The following is a 21,855-nucleotide window of genomic DNA, read 5'->3' as shown; positions in this document are numbered from 1 at the left end:
GAGCAGAGAAGACCACAAGCCATTTCAAAGCCCCACTTTTCTTACAAAGACTTTGCAGACAGCAACAAAGTTACATCTTCATTTGCTTCGTACCCAATCTTATATTTACTGAGACTTCAGAGGCTACGTTGCTATGGAGATGGAGAGAAGGGCTGAACGATTTTAGGAAAAGATTGAATTACAATTTTTCTAGCAGAAACTGCGAATTCACAATTTTCTGCAAAGGTCCAACATTAGCCTGCCAAGCCATCCTGTAGATTAAGTGAAAAGATGGTCTAGATTCTAATCTAGTACAACAAATCATTCACATTAATATTTACTATTTAATCATACAATAAAAACTGTTAAAGCTATTCATATTTTCTCCCAATATTATCTTTTTTTATTGTTTAATGTGTTTGTGAAGCAACTTGTGCTTGTGATCTTTATCTAGAGAGGAGCTTTATAAAAACATGTTCTAGTCCAAAAATGCATGGAGGAAATCTGTAGGTAGAAATAGCTTTTAAATGTATTAAATAACAAAAAAATGCACAGTTTTTCCTGCATTACCAAGGCAGAACCAAGCTTTAGAAATCAGCCTGAACCTGCTCTGATGTGAGAGGAGTCTCTCTCTCCCCTACTCAACTATGTTCTCTCTCTCTCTCTGTCCCGGGCTCACCTACGGTGCCATTATTATCGGCTCTTGCAGCCCTGTGTGCGGAAACATAAAAAAGGGAAAATAACCTGAACATGCAGCTCTGTCAGCTGTGGAGTTGGGCTCGGCTCTGGACGGTACACCCCCTCCCCGCGCTGGCTTTTGCTGCCGCCATAACATAGGGGGAAAACCCTGATGTAAATAAGTTACACAACTGATCCTGGATCAGTCAAAACCGATAAAACCGCAGCTTTGACGGCCGCGCGACCGGGCTGTTTGAAATTGCAATTTCGGTCCAAAAACGATGGATCGTTCGGCCCTAACGGAGAGTGTCCAATGTCAGACATGGTAAGTTTTGAAAGGGAATGTGGTTACCCTGGAAACAGCCACATGAGTGAGCCGAGGCCTCCAAGGAAGAAAATAAAATGAAGCAGGCATTCATGAAGATCGAGACAACTCAATGACATTCATTACTATCGTGAACATCCCAACAAACAATTTGGGTGACTTCAAATAAAAACAGGTTTCTGCTTTCAATCCAAAAACAATGCTGAAACTGACGCTGACCATGAGAGAAAGACTGGATTAACCCCTGTAAGGGAGGGCAAGCATTAAATCTGATTATGAGGATACGAGTAAGATGAATGATTGATCGGACCAAATTAGAAAAAGAGCTCCATACCCGTGTTTATTATTTGCCACAGATGATCAGTGATGGTCATCCCAGGGAGTCGCAAACACAGTAGGTGTACCTGAACCTAGCTTGGTTACCTCACTCTACTCCTGTTTCTTCTCTTCGCTTTTCCACCGTTTTAAAAATAAAAAAACATACTTTGCATGAAAAACATAAAAGTAAAACAAGAACAGTTTATAATGTAAGGAGATTTTACTAAGTTCCTCCAGTCAGGATGGTATTCACAAAGAGCAGTTTGGACAGAAATTGCCTTAAAAATATTGTTTTTCTACTGAATCCTTTCCAATGACCAGTTTTTCTAAACTCAACAGGCGTTCGGACTAAAAACAACTTAAATAACTAATTGTCTTTGATTTGCTGAGAAAAATAATCTGTAGATAAGTGAAAACAATATATTGACTACATCAAAGATAAAAATTAATGTGCTAAAAATCTCATAAAAGAAGTCTCATGCTTTGCAGCCCTTCCATTTATCGTCTCATTAATCACGTTCTTTATACAGAAACAAAAGCTTTGCCAGTTTGGCACTTATTACTTTTTGATTGTGTTCGATGGCAGACCAGGGCAAAATCTGAACTTCTAAGCTAGAGGAAAATCCATCCGTCTGCTCCAACAACTGAACATGTCACGCCTTTTGAACCGGGTACATTTTTCTGCCAGACCGCAACATAAATTGTGATTTCCTTCCAAATCTCATGCAGATGTCAACAGAGCATTGTTAAACATCGGTCTCAACATGTGCCATGCACTCAATTACCCCTGGAGCAGGGAGGGATGTGGCTCAGAGTCAGAGGAGCTGTTAGACAAACAGCGCTCACGGTTGATTAAAGGCTTCAAAGGAAGTTGAGAAGTGGAGTCACGTGACAAAAGAGCAAATACTTGAGTATTACGAGAAACTAAAGTATCAGTGAAGTGTTTAAAAAATTGCAACCAAGACATACTTTCATTTAAAACTACATCGGACACAAATTTGTACTGTTTTTAAACAAACCACAAAAGAACATACAACAAAATGTAGGGAAATCTTCATAGGGGTAAAACATTGCATAATTTTTATTAAACAAACTAAATCCCGAGTCATGGTACTGGTTTGAAAGGAATGCTTTTATTTTGGTACAACATGGGCGTGACTGTTTGAATTATGTGGACAAAGGCTTGTTTCGCAACTATATGCCTTACAAAACTCAAAAAGCAAACTTTCTTTGTCCCAGCATGTAGCAAAGACTCTTCATTCATCAGGCAGATTGTTTAAAACTAATATAAAAGAGAAGCTACTCTTACCTGCTTCACTGCCTTTTAACTAAAGGGTCTTTAGAGCGACTGATCAGTGCCGAGGGTATTCATTAAACGAGGGTTCTTTCATGCATTCGGTGTTTCCTTTTGGTTGCAAGGAAGAATTGAGTAATAAAAAAAAAAGGGTGAGACAAAACACAGATTCGGTGAAATATCGCGATATTTCATCTCACAAGTGAGTGCCAGTACACTTTTTACCCTAAATCGTTTTTTAAACCACTACCGCAGATGTCCATTAGGGGGCTCTACTCATAAGAATGAGCTAAAAGCACCTGGCGGAGAAGAACACCAGGGACAATATTGCGGAGTTGCACAGTGGGGAAGGAAAAGTGTTAAAAGATTCACCAGCAAGTTCTAAAGATTGGGCTCATTTTGGATTAGTATTGTGGGTGGAACAAAGCTGGATGAAAACGATGTGGCACGCAAGAACTACCTCACAAATGTACGCTACAAACTTTCACAGAAAAGGCTGTGCCTGTTAGCTAGCCTGCACAGCCCGGCAAAGCTCCCTTTTAATTCTACTGAAGCTACGTTGATAACATCTCCATGTACATCCATCTTAAAAACCTAGTTTATGCTTCTGCGTCGGTACGGAGACACGCAGCGCCAACATCAGTCCTTGTGAGGGCTCTCCAGCAGGCTCGCCAGTACGAACAGAGTCAAGCCCATTTTTCTATACATCCGTCAAATGAGAAGGAAAACGCAAGCTAGTGATTGGACAGCCAGTTGTTAAGTTGTTTTTAGTCCGAACGCCTTTCATCAACAACATTGCCATAGGGAGTAAGGCCGTGTTCGAGTTGAACTGCGCCTCGCCTGGAAAACAGACGAGAGCAGACGGAAGCAGCAGGGGGAGTGGCTGAAAGCCGGCGTTTAAGTCGGACACAATTTCCTGCATGTGTAGCTCGGGGGTGACGATGGCTGAAGATATCGCGTTAGCGTTCACTGCTGAAACACATCCTCACGTGCTTGTGGATATCATATATTGTACATGAAGACATGACTGTAATAATAAGTAAAGGTTATCAGCTGTAGGTTTAGTGTGCTCATAGGAAACATGACAAAAGAAAACAAAACACATTTCTCTTTATGGCCTATATAGTTGTCATCATCAACATAACATGATTTACAGAATACATGTGACCAACTAAAATTTCATGTTCTACCACCAGATGTTTGGATCAAAATATGAACCAATCAGATCTTAGATCAGGTGAGAGCCAGGCGTTTCCCGTCATGCCCTAGGTTTTGCAGCCGGTGGAGAGCAACTGCAGTGCCTTGCTCCAAAATCTGCTGCTGCCTTGATCTCACGAGGTTATCGTTGCCTACGTCGGCATGACATCAGAGCGAGTCGGCGTCAAGTCGGACACAAATCTAACCGGCATGCACTGCTCGCCGATCACCGGTGATCTAATCCGTGCAGAACTGGCTCATCTCGAACACGGCCTAAAGCTTGGTTTATGCTTGACGCATTCACTTTCCGCGCGGTGATGCGGCTCGCGGATGGAACGCGCTTCACAACTGGCAGCGTTTATGGTTTGTGCGGCTCGTCTCTGCGGTGAGCCAATATTCTCCCAAACTGAACGGGGCAGCATGGAGCTCTACGGCATGCATCCAACACTACACCATAGAAGTAGAAATTACTGTTTACAACATGCCATTCCAGCATTTTTAACAGCGTCCTCGTCTTTTCCGACAGTGCGAGCTATTTCTCTCCAAGAATTATTAACAACATGTTGATCATGGTGATCTCTGAGAGCTGAATCATACAAATGTCTGTATTTACGAACCTCTGCCATACTAGTTCTTGCCGGTCCGCCATGTTTTTCCGCGTCCGTCCGTGTGGTTAGAAATATTCCGAGGTGCGCGTTGCGGAAATCTTGGGCCGTGCGGAGGCGCGGTGGAGGGGCGTGGTTGTTAAAATGACGCAACTTCTCCGCACGGAGCCGTGCGGACCTCGCGGACGCGTCAAGCATAAACCAACCTTAAGTCTACTTCCAAACCATGGGTGCCCGGAAGAACGAAAAAAGGAATGCAAGTCAACGTGGCTAAAAACGCTATTTCCTAATCAGCTTTGCCTTACGCCCTGGATCACATGTTGTACTACAATTTAAATGAAGAGTAACAATGGGTGTTTCGACCATGCCGGTCACGTACTTTAAGATTTATCAGTTTGTAAAAGTTCGTAATTAACATGACTACAACCTAGAAATCGGCACGTTGCATTTGTGACATCACCACATAATCTCCTCTCCCTAAAGTAGCTGCTACTTACCAAATGACCAGATTTATGGTGGTTCTCTCCTGCTGTGGGAAGTTTGCTGAACTTACAGCCCTTATCCCTCAGTTTTCTCCGTGTCTGGTTCGATGACATCACTTTTGTGACATTCATTTGTAGTCCTGGACTTATTTTCACACAAAACCTAAAATATCGTTTCCCCTGCTCGAAAATAAACATGTTCTTGGTATCAAAATGTGTCTTTAAAATACACTGACATCATATGTGAAATCCATGGCACAAAACAAGCGGAGTCAGAAAATGGCGTTTTTTGCCCCGTTGACCTGCATTCAGTTTTTCGTTCTTCCGAGTGGTGCAGAAGCAGGTGGGCGTGACTTAGGCTCCCTATTGCGCTCTGAAAAATATTAAAGAAAGCTGAAGATGTCTAGCGGCTGACACAGAACATCTTGAAGAAATCTGTCAATGCGTGTGTCTCTCCCTTGTGGAACTGACGCATACATTTCTCTTTGCCTGTACAGCACTGTTGAGAATGGCAGGCTTTGCTTTATGATGCTCATCCTTGAATCCAGATGTATCACACCAAGCCACAGACATTTGACTGACAATGATTCCTGCCATGTACAAATAAACCAGGACTAAAGGAGAGACTCGTGGCTGTCTACGGAAAGAAACACTAGTTTTTTTATGGTTTCTTTACAGCAGAAACATCTGCCTGCAGCTTATTTTACACACTTAACCACAACATTGTTTTTTATTGAAAGTAATATTTTTCTTGCTCTACGTTGCACAAAGATTACATCACTGTAAGGCACTTAAATTTTTGTACACATGGGCTTTGGTATGAGAGTAACTGTAAAGGCTGATTCATGCTTCTCCGTCAGCTCCGCAAGGGACAGACACGCACAGATTGACAGAAGCGTTTTGCCCTCATACTTCTCCATCTCCTGGGGAGTGTTGCAAAGCAATTCCCCACCAGGACAACAGAGGGCGGAGCGCTGTTCTGTGGTATCCTGTCATGTATCGGTCCAAGATGGTGTGTTTATATTGTGCTTTTTTGTATATACAGTAATCCCTCGTTTATCGCGGTAGATGCGTTCCAGACCCGGCCGCGATAGGTGAAAATCCGCGAAGTAGGGACTCCCAGCATGCCCCTCGCGGGGATTCCCTCCACGTCGCACCTACGTCACAAACCGCGGCTATAAACGGAAGTCGCCTTTCCAGCTCACTACTCAGTCATCGTTTCTTCAGATTCATGATCAGAGTTTCCAACCTACCGATCAATCCAACGAACTATCAGCTCATAGGAAGTTATCTTACTTACTTCTGGAAAGCCCGGCATTTCCGTGTCACTTCGTTGACGCTCGAACGCTCGGGGGTTTCCTAGATCAGCCGGCGTTTCACCGACGCTATCACTTCCGCGTCTGTGAAACCACGCTCCCTATTGAATTACCGTATGATCACATTCTCTTTTTGTGGGTAAAACTCAAGAAAAAAAATTTTTTACTTGTTTTTTTTTTAGTTTTATTACAAAAAGTGCATTTTATGATGAAATTGATAAAAAAAAAACAAGAATTTCTTGATATTTCGCATAGAAAAATACCGCGAATCAGTGAAAAATACCGCGAATCTGCGAATTCCCCCTGAAAAATGCTCCAAAGAAAAAATTCGCGAAGCAGCGAATCCGCGATGAATGAACCGCGAAGTAGCGAGGGATTACTGTAAGACTTTTTAACACACAAATTTGTCTCTCATCCTCCTCCACTTCTTCATGCGCTCACCACCTCTAAACCCACGTTTCCTGTCATTTCCGTCCACAAATAAAACCCTTGCTGCGCATCTTTTCACTCATCCAGTCACAGGGGAATTTAACGTTCATATTTTAGTTTTTTCGCGAGGTATTCTTCAAGCTTCTCTGTGTCTGCCGCTAGTTATTCTCGGCTCTCTTTATGTTTTTGAGGGTGCAATGGCAGCGGTGTAGACGACAGCGGTGCCCCGACCAATCACAAGCTTGCGTTCTCCATCTCGTTCGACGGATGTTTAAGGTGGGCTCGACTCCGTACGTACTTGCGTGCCTGCTGGGGCCCTATGCAAGGACGGATAATGGCGTTGCGTGTCTCCGCACTGACGCAGGCGGAGAAGCATGAATCAGCCTTAAGGCACTTAAATTTGCTTTTACATTGATTCTGACTGTTAGACATTTAAAAACAGTTGATATTTACTGACTGTATTTAAATCATTTCAGGACAAAATAAAGTTAAAAAGTTATATATATAGTAGGCTAATTTGTGCAGTATCGCCGTATCGTGATAATATCGTATAGTACCGCGAATCGTATTGTATCGTGAGGTACCCTGAGGTTCCCAGCCCTAATTTAAAAGAACGGCACCGCCAAGATATTTCTGTTTATCCAACCTGGGTAGGAAACTAGTTTGTTTGGTTTTAAGTGGGCTTAAGTAATTACAATTTTGGGCTTGTTTATTTTTAGCACCATTCAAAGGTTTGGCAGCAAGAACTCCCAGTGCAAACCTGTCTAACAGCACAGAAAATCCTCCATCCACATATCAGCTACATTACATCAGTGCTTCCAAGAAGGTTTTATGCAGGAACTCTAAACAGATCTGATGGGATTCTTTTTTTCATCTCTGTGTATAAACACCTGAAAACACTTCTATTTTCCTCCTTGGACCCTATTTTCTACACAACAAACAAAAAGCCTAATAAACAACTTCCCATAAACTGGGTGGTATTATTCAAAGAAAACATTTATAGCCACGACTCATACACAGGAAGTTTTATGCAGCTGCCACCCTTTTGTTATGTTGCAGTAAACAAGATTTTCCAAAAACTATTAGTGAGACACAGGTTGTTTTTGAAGGTCACATTTGTTTCCAGAGCAACATTTATGGTACAATTAGGGTTAGAAAATTATAAGTCAGACATAGTTTCCAACGGGCATCATAAATAAACTGTTGCTGTATTTCATAAAGTATAAAATCCATGTTTAATTCTTTGACGCACATACAAGGACAAAGGCTTAAACGTGCCCATGTGAAGTAGATCCGTTTTCTTGTTTTGATAATAATTAATAACATTTACTTGTTTCCTAAACATTCCAAAGCTGTCAAGAATAACAAAGAAAGAAATAACTAAAAGAACTTCCAAGTGACTTGAAATGCAGTAAGGATGCATGAATTGCACAGCAGATGACCATAACTCTTAAGAGAATGGAAAAATGTGTTAATAGGGACACATGCCCGTCCCAAAACAATTACTCCCAGTTTCCTCAAAAAGAGAGAAACGTTTTAGCAGTTTTCCAGTTCATATCTGCTGCAACAGGACACTAATAACACAAGCAGGATGCTCCCCATCGTCATCAGAATTGACTTGTTTCGCCAAAACATTGTGTCCAGTGATTAGTTTCAGTGTTGACCTCACTTTAGTCCCTACTTTTTGTTTAGGCAACTTTCCATCTTACAGAAATTAATCATACCAAAACCACCAGGAAAAGACTGAGGTTTTGAGCTATGATGCTATATTAGCAGGATGTTGTTTTGCACAACAATGTTAATAATCTAAATAAGGAATAATAAACATTACACTGGAAGACAAGGCCACCTTCTCATTGGCCTAGTGGTGAGTGTCCACCCTGGGACTGGGAGATGGTTGCATAAAATTGACACTCAGCTTTAAGGGGTTGGATGAGGGGTTAAACCACCAAATGGCTCCAGAGCGCAGCCAGTGCTGCAGCTCACCGCTCCCTACGAGGATGGGTCAAATGCGGAGATGTTATTTCACCAGTATGCAATGATGACTAATGCGATTTTAACTTTAAGTTGTCAGGTATTTCATGCTAATCATTGTGATATAAGAGGTAGGGATGCACCGAAGGATCGGCATTTGATCGTAATCGGCCGATAGCGCCCCTATCAGTTTTGACCGGAATTTTCAAAATAGATCAAAGGAGACCGATCAGGTAGGGTTGTCATGGTAACCAGTGTAGCGGTAAACCCCGGTGGAAAAAAAAGGTGACAATAATAATAACAGTCTTGTTTTTTTAAAAACTATATTATCTTGGTGGGTTTACCATGGCTGCGGTGTTGGCGTGGTGACCCTTACCAGCCACCGTATCATCGGCTGAAGTTGCCGGCGGCACATGCGCGCTTTGTTGTTTACAACCAAAACTTTCTTGAAGCTAAAGCTGAAATAATGGTCAAAGGAGGAGACGGCAGCGCTCAGGAGGAAATTTATTATCCCTCAAAGAAGACAAAGTCGGAAGTACGGGCATTTTTTAGATATTTGAAGAATGCCGAGGGAGTTTATAGAAGACGGCTATCCTGTTTGCAGCATGTGCAGAAAAAGTGTCTGTGAAAGGCAGCACCGCTTCAAATCTCATGACACATCTGCGTGATCATCACCCACAACTCTACAGTCAACGCAAGGCAAGCTAACGTTAGCGTTTTAGCTAAAATGCGTGATCCGAGGATTTGGGTTGAGGGAGAATGCAACGAGTCGCTATATAAAGCAGCCGCAGCGCCGCTACCTGCATATAAACCGTGTCGCGGACACCGCCATGTTGAAATGACGCTATGCATTACGGGACTCCCAGGGGCAGATAAGAGTTGGTCTCTCTCCGAGAATAATTATGAATTTAACAATGATTACTGCCTGATGACATTTTACCACATCTGCAAAGCTCACTGGAAGGACACAAACCGAGGACGATATTTTCCTGATATAGGGTTTATTACTCAAGTAAGGGTAAAAAAGTATCTGATTAGAAGGCTACTTGAGTACTGAGTATCATCTGAACTAATATTTTTAAAATTATGACATCAAACAGACATAAAATAAGAAGTTATGGGCAAATATTGGTATTTTAAAGACTAAAGGGAAAAAATGTAAACAAATAAACAACAATTACAAAATAACACATTTTAGGCTAAATTTAGACACAAACTGATGACAATATTTCCGGACATACAGGGTTTATTTAATTGTGTGAAAATGTAGCACGTTTAAAAAAAATACCGCGATAATACCGAAAACCGTGGTAATTTTGGTCACAATAACTGAGGTTAAATTTTCACACCGTGACAACCTTAATACAGACCATTTTAGATTAGGTTGCATTTCCTTTATTCCCAGATTATGTAGTTTGTAGCACTCATTATAATGTTGTAGAAAATTTCTGGCCATACCACGTGATCGGTATCGGTGATCGGCAGCAAAAAACCTGATCGGTGCATCCATAATAAGAGGACGTATTACGTTTTCAAGAAATACCTAAACATTTCAAAAAGGTAATTGTGAGAGGTCACTGAACCTTGAACTGTGTCCAGTGGTCCTACCATCATCCCGCTGAGATTCACTGGATTTGAAGAAATGCTACTCCTTGAACCGTCCTCCTCCTTGAACCGTCACCTTATCGTGGTGGAGGAGTTTGAGTGCCCTAATGATCCTAGGAGCTATGTTGTCTGGGGCACTTAGTGCCCCTGGTAGGGCCTCCCATGACAAATTGGTCTTAGGTGAAGGGTGAGACAAAGAACGGTTCGAAGGATCTTTCATGACGGTTAAAACGAAGAGTCGGAGTACCCGGCCCGGAGGGTTACCGGGGTCCCACCCTGGAGCCAGGCCTGGGGTTGGGGCCCGTGAGCGAGCGCCTGGTGGCCGGGCTTTCGCCCATGGGGCCCGGCCGGGCCCAGCCCGAACCGGATACATGGGCTCGTCCAACTGTGGACCCACCACCCGCAGGAGGAACATGAAGGGTCCGGTGCAATGTGAATCGGGTGGCAGACCAAGGCGGGAGCCTTGGCGGTCCAATCCCCGGACAAGAAAACTAGTTTTTGGGACATGGAACGTCACCTCGCTGGCGGGGAAGGAGCCGGAGCTTGTGGCAGAGGTTGAGCGATACCGGCTAGATATAGTCGGACTCACCTCGACACATTGCATTGGCTCTGGAACCCGAGACCTGGAGAGGGGTTGGACACTCTACTTTGCTGGAGTTGCTCCGGGTGAGAGGCGGAGGGCTGGGGTTGGCTTTTTGTTAGCCCCGAGACTCTCTGCCTGTGTGTTGGGGTTTACCCCGGGGGACAAGAGGGTAGCTTCCTTGCGCCTTCGGGTCGGGGAACGGGTCCTGACTGTTGTTTGTGCTTATGGACCAAATATCAGTTCAGAGTACCCACCCTTTTTGGAGTCCCTGGGACGAGTGCTAGATAGTGCTCCATCAGGGGACTCCATTGTCCTGCTGGGGGACTTCAATGCTCACGTGGGCAATGACAGCTTGACCTGGAGGGGTGTGATTGGGAGGAACGGCCCACCTAATCTGAACTCGAGCGGTGTTTTGTTATTGGACTTCTGTGCAAGCCGCAGTTTGGCCATAACGAACACCATGTTCGAACATAAGGATGCCCACCGGTACACTTGGTACCAGGGCAGCCTAGGTCACAGGTCGATGATAGATTTTGTAGTCGTATCATCTGACCTGCGGCCGTATGTTTTGGACACCCGAGTGAAGAGAGGGGCGGAGCTGTCAACTGATCACCACCTGGTGGTGAGTTGGATCAGATGGCAAGGGAACATGCCGCGTAGACCTGGCAGACCCAAACGCATAGTGAGGGTCTGCTGGGAACGCCTGGCAGAAGAACCTGTCAAGACGGTCTTCAACTCCCACCTCCGGCAGAGCTTTGACCACGTCCCGAGAGCAGTGGGGGACATTGAGTCCGAGTGGGCCTTGTTCCACTCTGCGATTGTCGAGGCGGCTGTTGCTAGCTGTGGTCGTAAGGTGGCCGGTGCCAGTCGTGGTGGCAACCCCCGTACCCGCTGGTGGACACCAGAGGTTCGGGGAGCCGTCAGGCTGAAGAAGGAGGCCTACAGGGCGTGGCTGGTCTGTGGGTCTCCGGAGGCAGCAGACAGGTACCGGATAGCCAAGCGGGGTGCAGCAGTGGCAGTTGCCGAGGCAAAATCTCGGGCGTGGGAGGAGTTTGGTGAGGCCATGGAGAAAGACTATCGATCGGCTCCAAAGAGGTTCTGGCAAACTGTCCGGCGCCTCAGGAGAGGAAGGCAGCAACTCGCTCACACTGTTTACAGTGGGGATGGGGAGCTGCTGACGTCAACTGAGGCTATAGTCGGACGGTGGAAGGAATACTTTGAGGAGCTCCTCAATCCCACCAATGCGCATTCCGAGGAGGAACCAGAGCTGGGAGGCCTGGGGATGGACTGTCCGATCTCGGGGGCAGAAGTTGCTGAGGTAGTCAAACAACTACACAGCGGCGGAGCCCCGGGGGCGGATGAGGTTCGTCCTGGGTATCTCAAGGCTATGGATGTTGTAGGGCTGTCATGGTTGACACGTCTCTACAACATTGCGTGGTCATCGGGGGCAGTTCCTAGGGAGTGGCAGACCGGGGTGGTGGTCCCCATCTTTAAGAAGGGTGACCTGAGGGTGTGTTCCAACTATAGGGGGATCACACTCCTCAGCCTCCCTGGAAAGGTCTACTCCAAGGTACTGGAGAGGAGGGTCCGATCGATAGTTGAATCTCAGATAGAGGAGGAGCAATGTGGTTTTCGTCCTGGCCGTGGAACTGTGGACCAGCTCTATACCCTTGCAAGGGTGATGGAGGGGGCATGGGAGTTTGCCCAACCAATCCACATGTGCTTTGTGGATTTGGAGAAGGCTTATGACCGTGTCCCCAGGGGCACCCTGTGGGGGACGCTCCAGGAGTATGGGGTGGGTGGCTTTCTGTTAAGGGCCATTCAGTCCCTTTACCAGAGGAGCGTGAGTTTGGTCCGCATAGCCGGTAGTAAGTCGGACCTGTTCCCAGTGAGGGTTGGACTCCGCCAGGGCTGCCCTTTGTCACCGGTTCTGTTCATCACTTTTATGGACAGAATTTCTAGACGCAGCCGTGGTGTGGAGTGTGTCGAGTTTGGTGGCAGGAGAATCTCGTCTCTGCTTTTTGCGGATGATGTGGTCCTCCTAGCTTCATCCAGCTCTGACCTTCAGCTCTTGCTGGGTAGGTTCGCGGCCGAATGTGAAGCGGCTGGGATGAGGATCAGCACCTCCAAATCTGAGACCATGGTTCTCGACCGGAAAAGGGTGGCTTGCCACCTCCGGGTCGGGGGAGAGGTCCTACCTCAAGTGGAGGAGTTTAAGTATCTCGGGGTCTTGTTCACGAGTGAGGGTAGGAGGGATCGGGAGATCGACAGGCGGATTGGTTCGGCGTCTGCAGTGATGCGGACGCTGAGCCGATCTGTCGTGGGGAAGAGGGAGCTGAGCCAGAAAGCCAGGCTCTCGATTTACCGGTCGATCTACGTCCCAATCCTCACCTATGGTCATGAGCTTTGGGTAATGACCGAAAGAACGAGATCGCGGATACAAGCGGCCGAAATGAGTTTCCTCCGTAGGGTGGCCGGGCTCAGCCTTAGAGATAGGGTGAGGAGCTCGGACATTCGGGAGGGACTCGGAGTAGAACCGCTGCTCCTCCGGATCGAAAGGAGCCAGTTGAGGTGGTTTGGGCATCTGGTCAGGATGCCTCCTGGACGCCTCCCCGGGGAGGTGTTTCGGGCATGTCCTGCCGGCAGAAGGCCCCCGGGTCGACCCAGGACACGTTGGAGAGGTTACATCTCCAATCTGGTCCGGGAACGCCTTGGGGTCCTGCCGGAGGAGCTGGTGGACAAGGCCGGGGAGAGGACGGCCTGGAGCTCCCTAATTGGGATGCTGCCCCCGCGACCCGGATAAGCGGAGGAAGACGAAGACGACGAAGGCTACTAAAGACAAATGATTTAATTTCTCTTCATTCAGAATTAGCTCCAGACATGGAACATCAGCCTCACTTTAGTTTTAAGATGAATAAAAGACGAAGCAACACGTGGAACAGCAACTCATCTGATGTAATACTGCCATGCAATAATAAACAGAGCAAAGTCTCTAGAACACCAACAGGGTTCATTGTGCATGCACCCCTCAGACAGACAAAGAAAACAAGCACAAAGATCTTCCCAGTAAAAATAATCACCTCCTTGTCTAAACACTCCACATCTGCTGACTGCTCGTCAAACCTTTAACAGATTATTTAAAATATACTTTAAAAGTCAGGATATTCCTTTACAAATAGAATGAGGAGCTGCACTCCATTATGCTGACAGCAAGTGAAAGAGCTTAGGAGAACACAACTAATCGAAATGCATTACAGTTAATGACAGCAGAAGTCAATGCGCGGGCCTGCTGACCATCATTCTGTCTGATAAATGTCTCCTTTCAGCTGATGGGAGAATAGGTGGTGCTGAGGGACAGAGAGGACAGTCAGGAGGACTCAGCCAGCCAGGGGGCACAGACAGCTGAATGTGGCAGACAACGCTGAGATGCGGAGCAGTGTTGCGGTTGCAGGATGTTCCTGTAAAGCACTCGCCTTTAGTCACAACAAACAGAAAACAAACCCCAGAGCCCAGATTCACCGACAGGTCATGGGGTTTAGGAAATGAACCAATCCGGGGGGACAAGAAGAGAGGTATCATCAGGAAGCATCTGGCATCCTGTGTGTGGGTGCACATAGGATGCCAGATGCTTTAGAAAGTCAAACTTTGATTTACTGTTTCTTATTAAAGGGTTTGGTGTCTGAGCCCACAGTGCTTCCGCTGAATGCCCTTTGGTCATGGGTTATGTTTGTATCTCTGCTGAGGTGACAGTGCATTGAAAGCTGAAGTGGTCCAGAGGTCACTACTGATAGATGCGTTTAATCTGAGAGACTTCACATACAGGGCATACATACAGCAGAGAAACTAGCAGTAGCTAACAGTATACAGGTGAAACAAAAATAATGAAAATATGGTGCAAAGCCCGTTTATTTCAGTAATTCAGCTTAGATTGTGAGACCATCTAAAGGCTCAGGAACCATTTGCAGGTGTTTTGGACTGATTAGCTGATTAGAGTGTGACACTTTGAGCCTAGAATATTGAACCTTTTCACAAATTTCTTATTGTCCAAGTTTTTGAATTTGATGTTTTCATAAGCTGTAAGTGTTATTTAAAAAGGGTAGGGTGTGTTCCAACTACAGAGGGACCACACTCCTGAGCCTCCCTGGTAAAATCTATTCAGGGGTCCTGTAGACGAGAGTCAGTCGGCTAGTCAAACCTCAGGAGGAGCAATGTGGTTTTTGTCCTGGCTGTGGAACACTGAACCAGCTCAATACCCTTAGGGCGAAGGTCATCGGGGACTGGTGCCGGTCTCCAGCAGTCACCAGGCAGGAGGCTGGTGACCCTGGACAGGTCACCAGTCCCTCACAGGGAATACTTGACCCTTCAAAAAATTGAGTGAACTTCTGTAGAATTAACTGAATAGGTGTTAACGCACAGCTTTTCCTCCCCCAAATGCTAGTAAAAGCATTGCAGTTTCACAAACTCTACACAGGCAATGCTAAACATCCAGTTAAGTCAATGGCTTCTCAAAATCATTATTTTTACCCCAAAATTTAAGGAAGTGTACAAAGTGTTTATTGCCGGTAACAGCATTTGTTTCTAGTCTACATTATGAATTAGAAAAATCAGTTCAATTTTTTTTTATATTAACTTTTTGGAATGTTGTTATTTTCCTCCTAAAGCTGCAATAGTGAATCTACAGAACAGGCTAGGTTCTAAAAGCAAACAAAACACTCACCCCTCCGCTACGGTATCTTCCCTGAAACGCATCTGCTGGAACCAAAAACCCGTGTTTCCAGAGGAAACGACAGAGTGCTAAACTCCAGTCGCCGTTTTATTGGTCCAAACGTCTTTTGTTGTTTGTGACTTCAAATGATGTTTTTCTTTATGGGATTCTGGTAGTTAGTCCTAAAGTTGCAGTGGTAGCAGCCGGCTGTTTCTCCTTCTCTGATACTGAGTGGAGAATCTCTCACACCTGTGGTGTTCTGTTGCAACATATGCGAGTGCATAATGAATGGAGCACCCAAGGAAGTGCAGTGATTCGTCAAAAACGGACAACCGGATGGTCCGATAATTGCTTCCGTTCCAAAACATGTTATTGGTGGATGTTTTTAGACGAACGCAAAAAATAAAAATAAAAACCCACTTTATTCATTTTTTTGTTTTATTTTAATTTCTACGATATATTTATAGCTTTATGATGTTAAAATGATGTTAAGAGGCAAGAAAAAATGTTTAAGCTAATTCGTTTATCAAATTTGCTAATGCAGCTTAAAGTTAACTGCGCAGTAACACTTTCCTATTCTCACAGGGGTCACGTGGTCTCAAGATAATTGAGTTCAGGCTTGTTTTGTCATCCGAAGACCAGAACGCGAGTATGAAACTGTCCTTGGTATATCAGTTTGGGATGGAACGGTCTCTTCAGGAATCAACTGCTGCACATGTTTTGCCTAATAGGCATTCTCTGTCTGTGGTGCACTTGACCCTGATAAACAGTCCAAATGAACGACAAACCTCATGACAGGGCAGGACTCTTATCTAGCACAGATTAGGGTTTGTGAAGTGATGGATGACAAAGTGATGGCCTGATGACCAGAGAATGGATGCACAATAGATGGTGATATACACCAAAGATGCTAGCATTCAAGTGTGTATCCTCACACTGATTCATGCACCTACTCACAATGATGAGATAGTGATGCAAAAAACACCTAGTGTGTTTTTTCACAAGTTGTTATAGAAAAAGATAATGTGAACGTCTGGTTCGTCTGATGCACAATTTCAACATGGGAAACAAATGTTTCATCAACACGAAAACTATTTTCGGTATGAGCAGAGACTTAACTTGGTACAAATTTTCAACTGCCCATAAATCTATTTTGCATTCCATAAATTTGCTCGCTGACGTTTTAGTAAAACTACTGTCCGTCCTTGTAAAGCTGACATTTACCAGTGTAAACATCACAAGGGCATGTGTAACCCATAAACAATTTAAGACAGGAAGCCCTTACCTTCTCAAAAAAAAAAAAAACACAGAATCATCTCCGTCAGCAACAGAGCCCGTTCCGATACACAGCCTCTACTAGCGGGATGTTTTATGGAATGTTTCTACTTAATCTTCACCCAGTATGCCCTGACATCTCCCTGACTCTGTCCAGATAAAGGACATAACTAAGTGATCTGTGTCTTCTTAACTTGTCCTCTGGCATCTGATCCTATGAGAACCCTTGTAAAAGTAAATAACAGATGTGAGCACAAAAGCAGCTCAATAATACTTACTCAAATGTGAAAAACAGTCCACAGGTTACAAGAATGAGGAAAAGGGTGAGGTAGAAAACCCCCGTCTGTTTGGCCATCATAATCCTCCCATCACAGTAAAATTTATTCCGACCAGGAAAGGCCTCCCATTTCCTCTTTTTTGGTGTCCTTTTCTTGTATGGGGTCTCCATTGGTGTGGAGCTGCGAGTGCTTATTTGACTGTACTCGCACTCTCTCATAGACTCCCCCAGATGCATTAACTGTAGATACAATAATCCCAGAGTTGAGTAAATCCTGGGACAGGGAGCAGCTTCTGTGGAGGAAACAGGTTTGAGTTTAGCAGAAAGGCACAACTATTAAAGAGAAAGTGTGTGGAGAAAAGTTTGGAAGGGCACTTCCTGTTATTAAAAGCACATCAAATCACGTTACAAAAATTTAAGCTTTTAGGGTGCTATCATGAAACGTAAAAGGGGTCAATTTGAAAATAAAAAGCGTTTTTTCGCTAATCTAGCGAGTTTGTTGGCAAGCAACTTGGCTAGTACGAGATAAGGAAATATATAGTGTAGCTAGCAAGCTAACGTTGCTAACAAGTTGACGTGATAAATTTAAGTTAATATCAAGTTGAACACGTCATAAAATTAAAGATTATCTCTCTCAAACAAAATTGTAATCAATTAAAAAGATGTTTTGGTGAAACTCTCCCACTCAAATGGAGCTTAAGGATGGTTTCGGTTAGCCTGCACTTGTCAGAGTGCGAGTACGGCAGCGAGGCGTCACATCCCGGCTGCGTTCGCCTCTCTGCCCGCTGAAGCCTTACCGAAGCAAAGTAACGCCGGTTCTGGGGTGTTGTCACGTAGCCTGCTCCCGTCGTTATCCCGGTTTGTTCCGAGCCAGAGCGAAGAAGACCATTTTCGGAAGTTAACGGGCGAACAAACGAGTTAGAAAATTTCTCGTCGCCGAGGAAGAACTTGGTTTTGGGGGAGAAAGAAAAAAAAAAGGGGAAGGGAGATCCAGAGAAAGCGCACACGTCGCGGAGCTCCTTCTCAGACGAGCTCCAGACTGGCAGTCAATCGGAAAAACGCGTCTCTGCGCACAAGACGAGCCGAGCGGGACCTCACAGCCATATGGCCGAACCTTTGCTACTATCGACGGGTCATTGTCACAAATCTTCACCGTGTTCGGAAAAAGTTATAGCTTTTTCTCGGCGAAAGGGTCCTGGCAGGCCAGCCGACAGCGCTCCGTCTCCCCCGTCCACAGTGCTGCCACCCTCGCAAACAACAAACACCAACATGGGAGCGAAGAGGAGCCTCCGCCTGCTCCTCCCCCTTCCTTCCACCGAGGCAGGAGCAGAGGAGCACGAGCTGGCTAAGGGGTCCCCAAAATGTGGCCCGGGGCCTTCGAGCGTCTAGTGGTGGGGAAAATTTTGAGCCAGCAGGGGCGCACCCAGAAGGGGCCTTTGGGGGGGGGGGGGGGGGCTTCAACACCCCAATAATAGTGTACAACAAGCTGCTGCACAACATTCACTTTTTTAGTATGTAAACTTTTTGCATTCACTTGGAAACATGTAAATAAAAAGCTCTGTTTTTCTGACACATAAACAGGTACACATTTTTCATGTGTCTGTATAAAATCAACTAGCCTCTTTCAGTGTGCCCCAGGGCAGCTGTGGCTGCATTTTAGCTCATCTCCACCAGCGTGTGAATGGGTGGATGACTTATTGTGTTGTAAAGCCCCTTTGGGAGTTGTAGATCCTTAAGAAGGCATTATACAAATACAGGCCATTTACCATTTAACCAATAATAATTGTATCTAGTTTGGAAATGAGAGTATTTTCTAGTATCTGAATCCCAAAATGAAGTAAAAGTGAATTAAACTCAACAAACGGGACACGTTTTAGTTCCTCTTCTGTAGCCAGTTATTAATGTCTGTCTGTCTGTCTATCTATCTATCTATCAAAATGTGTAAAAATCCCTTTCATTTATTTCCAAGTGAATGTGATACACTTCTGTATTTTAGTCCATAAATGAGAAAACAAAAATGCCATTTGTTTGTTCATTTATTTATTTTTGTAAATTTATGTTAACATTAGATGCTCAACAGTAAGAAAATAGAACAAAAACTCAGAACAGAACAGAAAAACCTATGGCCCTAAGACTGATGCATGTGTTGAGACACTCGAGATATTGGAAGTGGGATTGTTTGTTTTACTGACCTGTTTAAAGCTTAAAGTCATTGTTCACATCTTTCTTTTATTGTAATTTAGAAAATGTACAATATAAATAACATCAAACAGGAAGAATGTGACATAAAATTATAAATTTCACATTCTTTTGTGGCAAAAAAGTATCTGTTGATATTGGTCAGTAATATTTTAGGTCATTATTGTACATTTTACATTTATAAAGAAGCATAATCATTTGCACATAAATGCAGAAAAAATACATAATTTTAGCATTATATTCTATGCCACCTCAATACAACACGTTTCTTTATTTTTGATCAAATAAACAGAGATTATTGCCCATCTGTCGTTATGGGGCAGTCACATTACCTACTTTTCTTGTGTCCTGAAGTCAAGTGTGTCCGAAGTGCAGCCTGGGGAGCATTTGCGGCCCTCGGACGGATTTTGCGTGGCTTGTGCTAGCAGTTTTAGAATTGTGGAATTAAGTCTCTCCTGGAAGCTGTTGATATAGATTCATATATTTTATGTATATTTCATATGTTTGTCATTTCTTCCAGGGTAGCCACACTCCTGAACAAACACTCCCCATCACGCGCTCTGCGCTCCTCTGACCAAGGCCTGCTCGCTGTCCCTCGTTCTAGGTGTTGTACTCGCGGGGACCGGGCTTTCTCAGTCCTAGCACCGTCACTATGGAACCAGTTGCCACCCTCAGTTAGGCTGTCTCCATCTCTGCCAGTCTTTAAGAGTCACCCAAAAACACACCTCCTCCGCTTGGCGTTTCCTGAACATGTTTGATTCGGCCCTCTTTTATGTTGAATTTATTTCACAGTTTTCATTGGGTCACTCAATCCATTGCTTTACACATTTGTCCTGTACCAGAATGTTTAACCTATTTTGTAATTTGAATTGCTTTTATTTTTTATTTATTCAATATATTTACCTTCAACTGAACCATGTTCAGCGCTTTGGGCTTCCTGACAGGGTTGCGGAAGGCGCTTTATAAATAAAGCTTTGGTTGATTGATATTTCAATATTTTATGTTTAAGTATTTCCTAACATATCTATTTTAGGCCTTTTTTGAGCAGAACACATGAATATAAAATAATGTTTGCATACTTTAAAAAAAATATTTTTGTGGCCTGTGAGGAGTTACAACTTCATGATTTTGGCCGTTCATCTTGAAAAGTTTGGACATCCCTGCCTGAAGTGAAGCCACCTCTCCAAAGCTAAAGACTTCATCAATTTTAATGACCAGCTGGGGGGTGACTCATCTTGTTTCACTCAGACTTTAAAAGTCTTAAGACACTGACCTCTGGATCACTTTAGGTTTATCCTTTCAGCTAACTTCTCCCTACTGACATGATGTTCTTTAGTCTGGAACCTTATACAGGACGATTAACGTTTTATTCTTTAAACTAGATCGTAAATTAGTGTTTGGGCATAAATGAGATGCTGCCTTATGGTAGTAATGATTATGCACTTGGCCAACTGGTACTGCAACAACAAATGAACCTGCAGCTGTAGAAAGAAACCCCCTCATCTATTATTAATGCAGACAATTTTTAAAGTTGTGGGCAGATTATTTTAGAGGGCTGCTGCATGAATGCATGACAGGGGAATAAAAGAGTTTAAAACACATTCATAATTAAAATTTCTAAGGATTTGTTTAACCAGAAAGCATCTAATTCATCTAAAGAATTCTGCCCTGTGCCTTCAGGGGGAAAAGGTTAAAACCGACGTGCAGCGTCCATTACCTGCCACCAACGAAGCAATTTCTGTTCAGCTTGATTAATGTTCATGATTGCATCATCAGCCCACATTTTCCTCTGTCTTCTGTGCTCTTTTTAACACCTACATTTGCACAGACACACATGCACACCTCCTCGTTTTGGTCTGAAGGCTTCGAGGCTGCTTGGATATTTCACTCCCCCACAGCTGTGCGATTGCCCACTTTCTCTCAAAACAACTCTGCTTTCTCATTATGTAATTCAAGAAGCCTTGATTGTTCTGAACCAAACATCATGCAGCCATGGAAAACATTCTCTTTCTTTTCCTTGGTTTTCTGCTTTTGTGTTTGAAAGTGTGATTCATGCAACTCTGTTAACAGACTGACAATAAAAGCAATTAGACTCAACACTGATAAAACAGAAATGGTCATCACCGCTGAAAGACGCCTGTGTGCCACGCGTTTGCAAGGAGAATCCGATGAGGTGGCACTACTGAGCATGTTAAAAATAAAGAGTTTTAACACTTTAAGCTACTGCTTTCAAACTGGTTTTAGTGGTTCTTCAGCACTTGTCATTAACTTGAGCAACTTCAAGTTTGACAATTCAATTCAATTCAAGTTTATTTATGTAGCACCAAATCAGGACAAGAGTCGTCTGAAGGCGTTTGAGACAATAAACATTCCACTACGGGTCAGTTCATTAAGCCAATCAGTAAAAAGTTTCCTATATAAGGAACCCAGCAAATCGCATCGAGTCACTGACTTGTATCAGTGCATTTACAGCAATCCTCGTAAGCATGCATTCAGCGACAGTGGAGAGGAGAGCACTCTGCTGCCCTCTGCTGACAGAAACCGCAATTAAACGTTTTGTGGTTCGGGTACGAACATTAATGAGGGCTGTTTAGTGGGCTGGTAGCTAATATAA

At 44.2% G+C, this 21,855-nt stretch overlaps 1 protein-coding gene across 2 annotated transcripts in view; it reads right to left on the bottom strand.

Annotated features, from left to right (window-relative positions):
* The window catches only part of zdhhc14 (zinc finger DHHC-type palmitoyltransferase 14), a 60,670-nt gene extending 42,649 nt beyond the window's left edge, over positions 1 to 18,021 (bottom strand). For both annotated transcript variants that reach the window (XM_015970358.3, XM_015970359.3), the window contains exons 1-2: positions 17,840 to 18,021; positions 17,044 to 17,335 (exon numbers count right to left, since the gene is read on the bottom strand). In XM_015970358.3, coding sequence (XP_015825844.3) covers positions 17,044 to 17,279 — 236 coding nt within the window. In that variant the 5' untranslated portion in view covers positions 17,280 to 17,335; positions 17,840 to 18,021. The remainder of the gene's footprint in view (positions 1 to 17,043; positions 17,336 to 17,839) is intronic.
* Between the last annotated feature and the right edge of the window lie 3,834 nt (positions 18,022 to 21,855).

This window comes from Nothobranchius furzeri, chromosome 18 (assembly GCF_043380555.1).
Source record: "Nothobranchius furzeri strain GRZ-AD chromosome 18, NfurGRZ-RIMD1, whole genome shotgun sequence".
NCBI lineage: Eukaryota > Metazoa > Chordata > Actinopteri > Cyprinodontiformes > Nothobranchiidae > Nothobranchius > Nothobranchius furzeri.
This window is presented reverse-complemented; position numbering and strand designations above follow the sequence as displayed.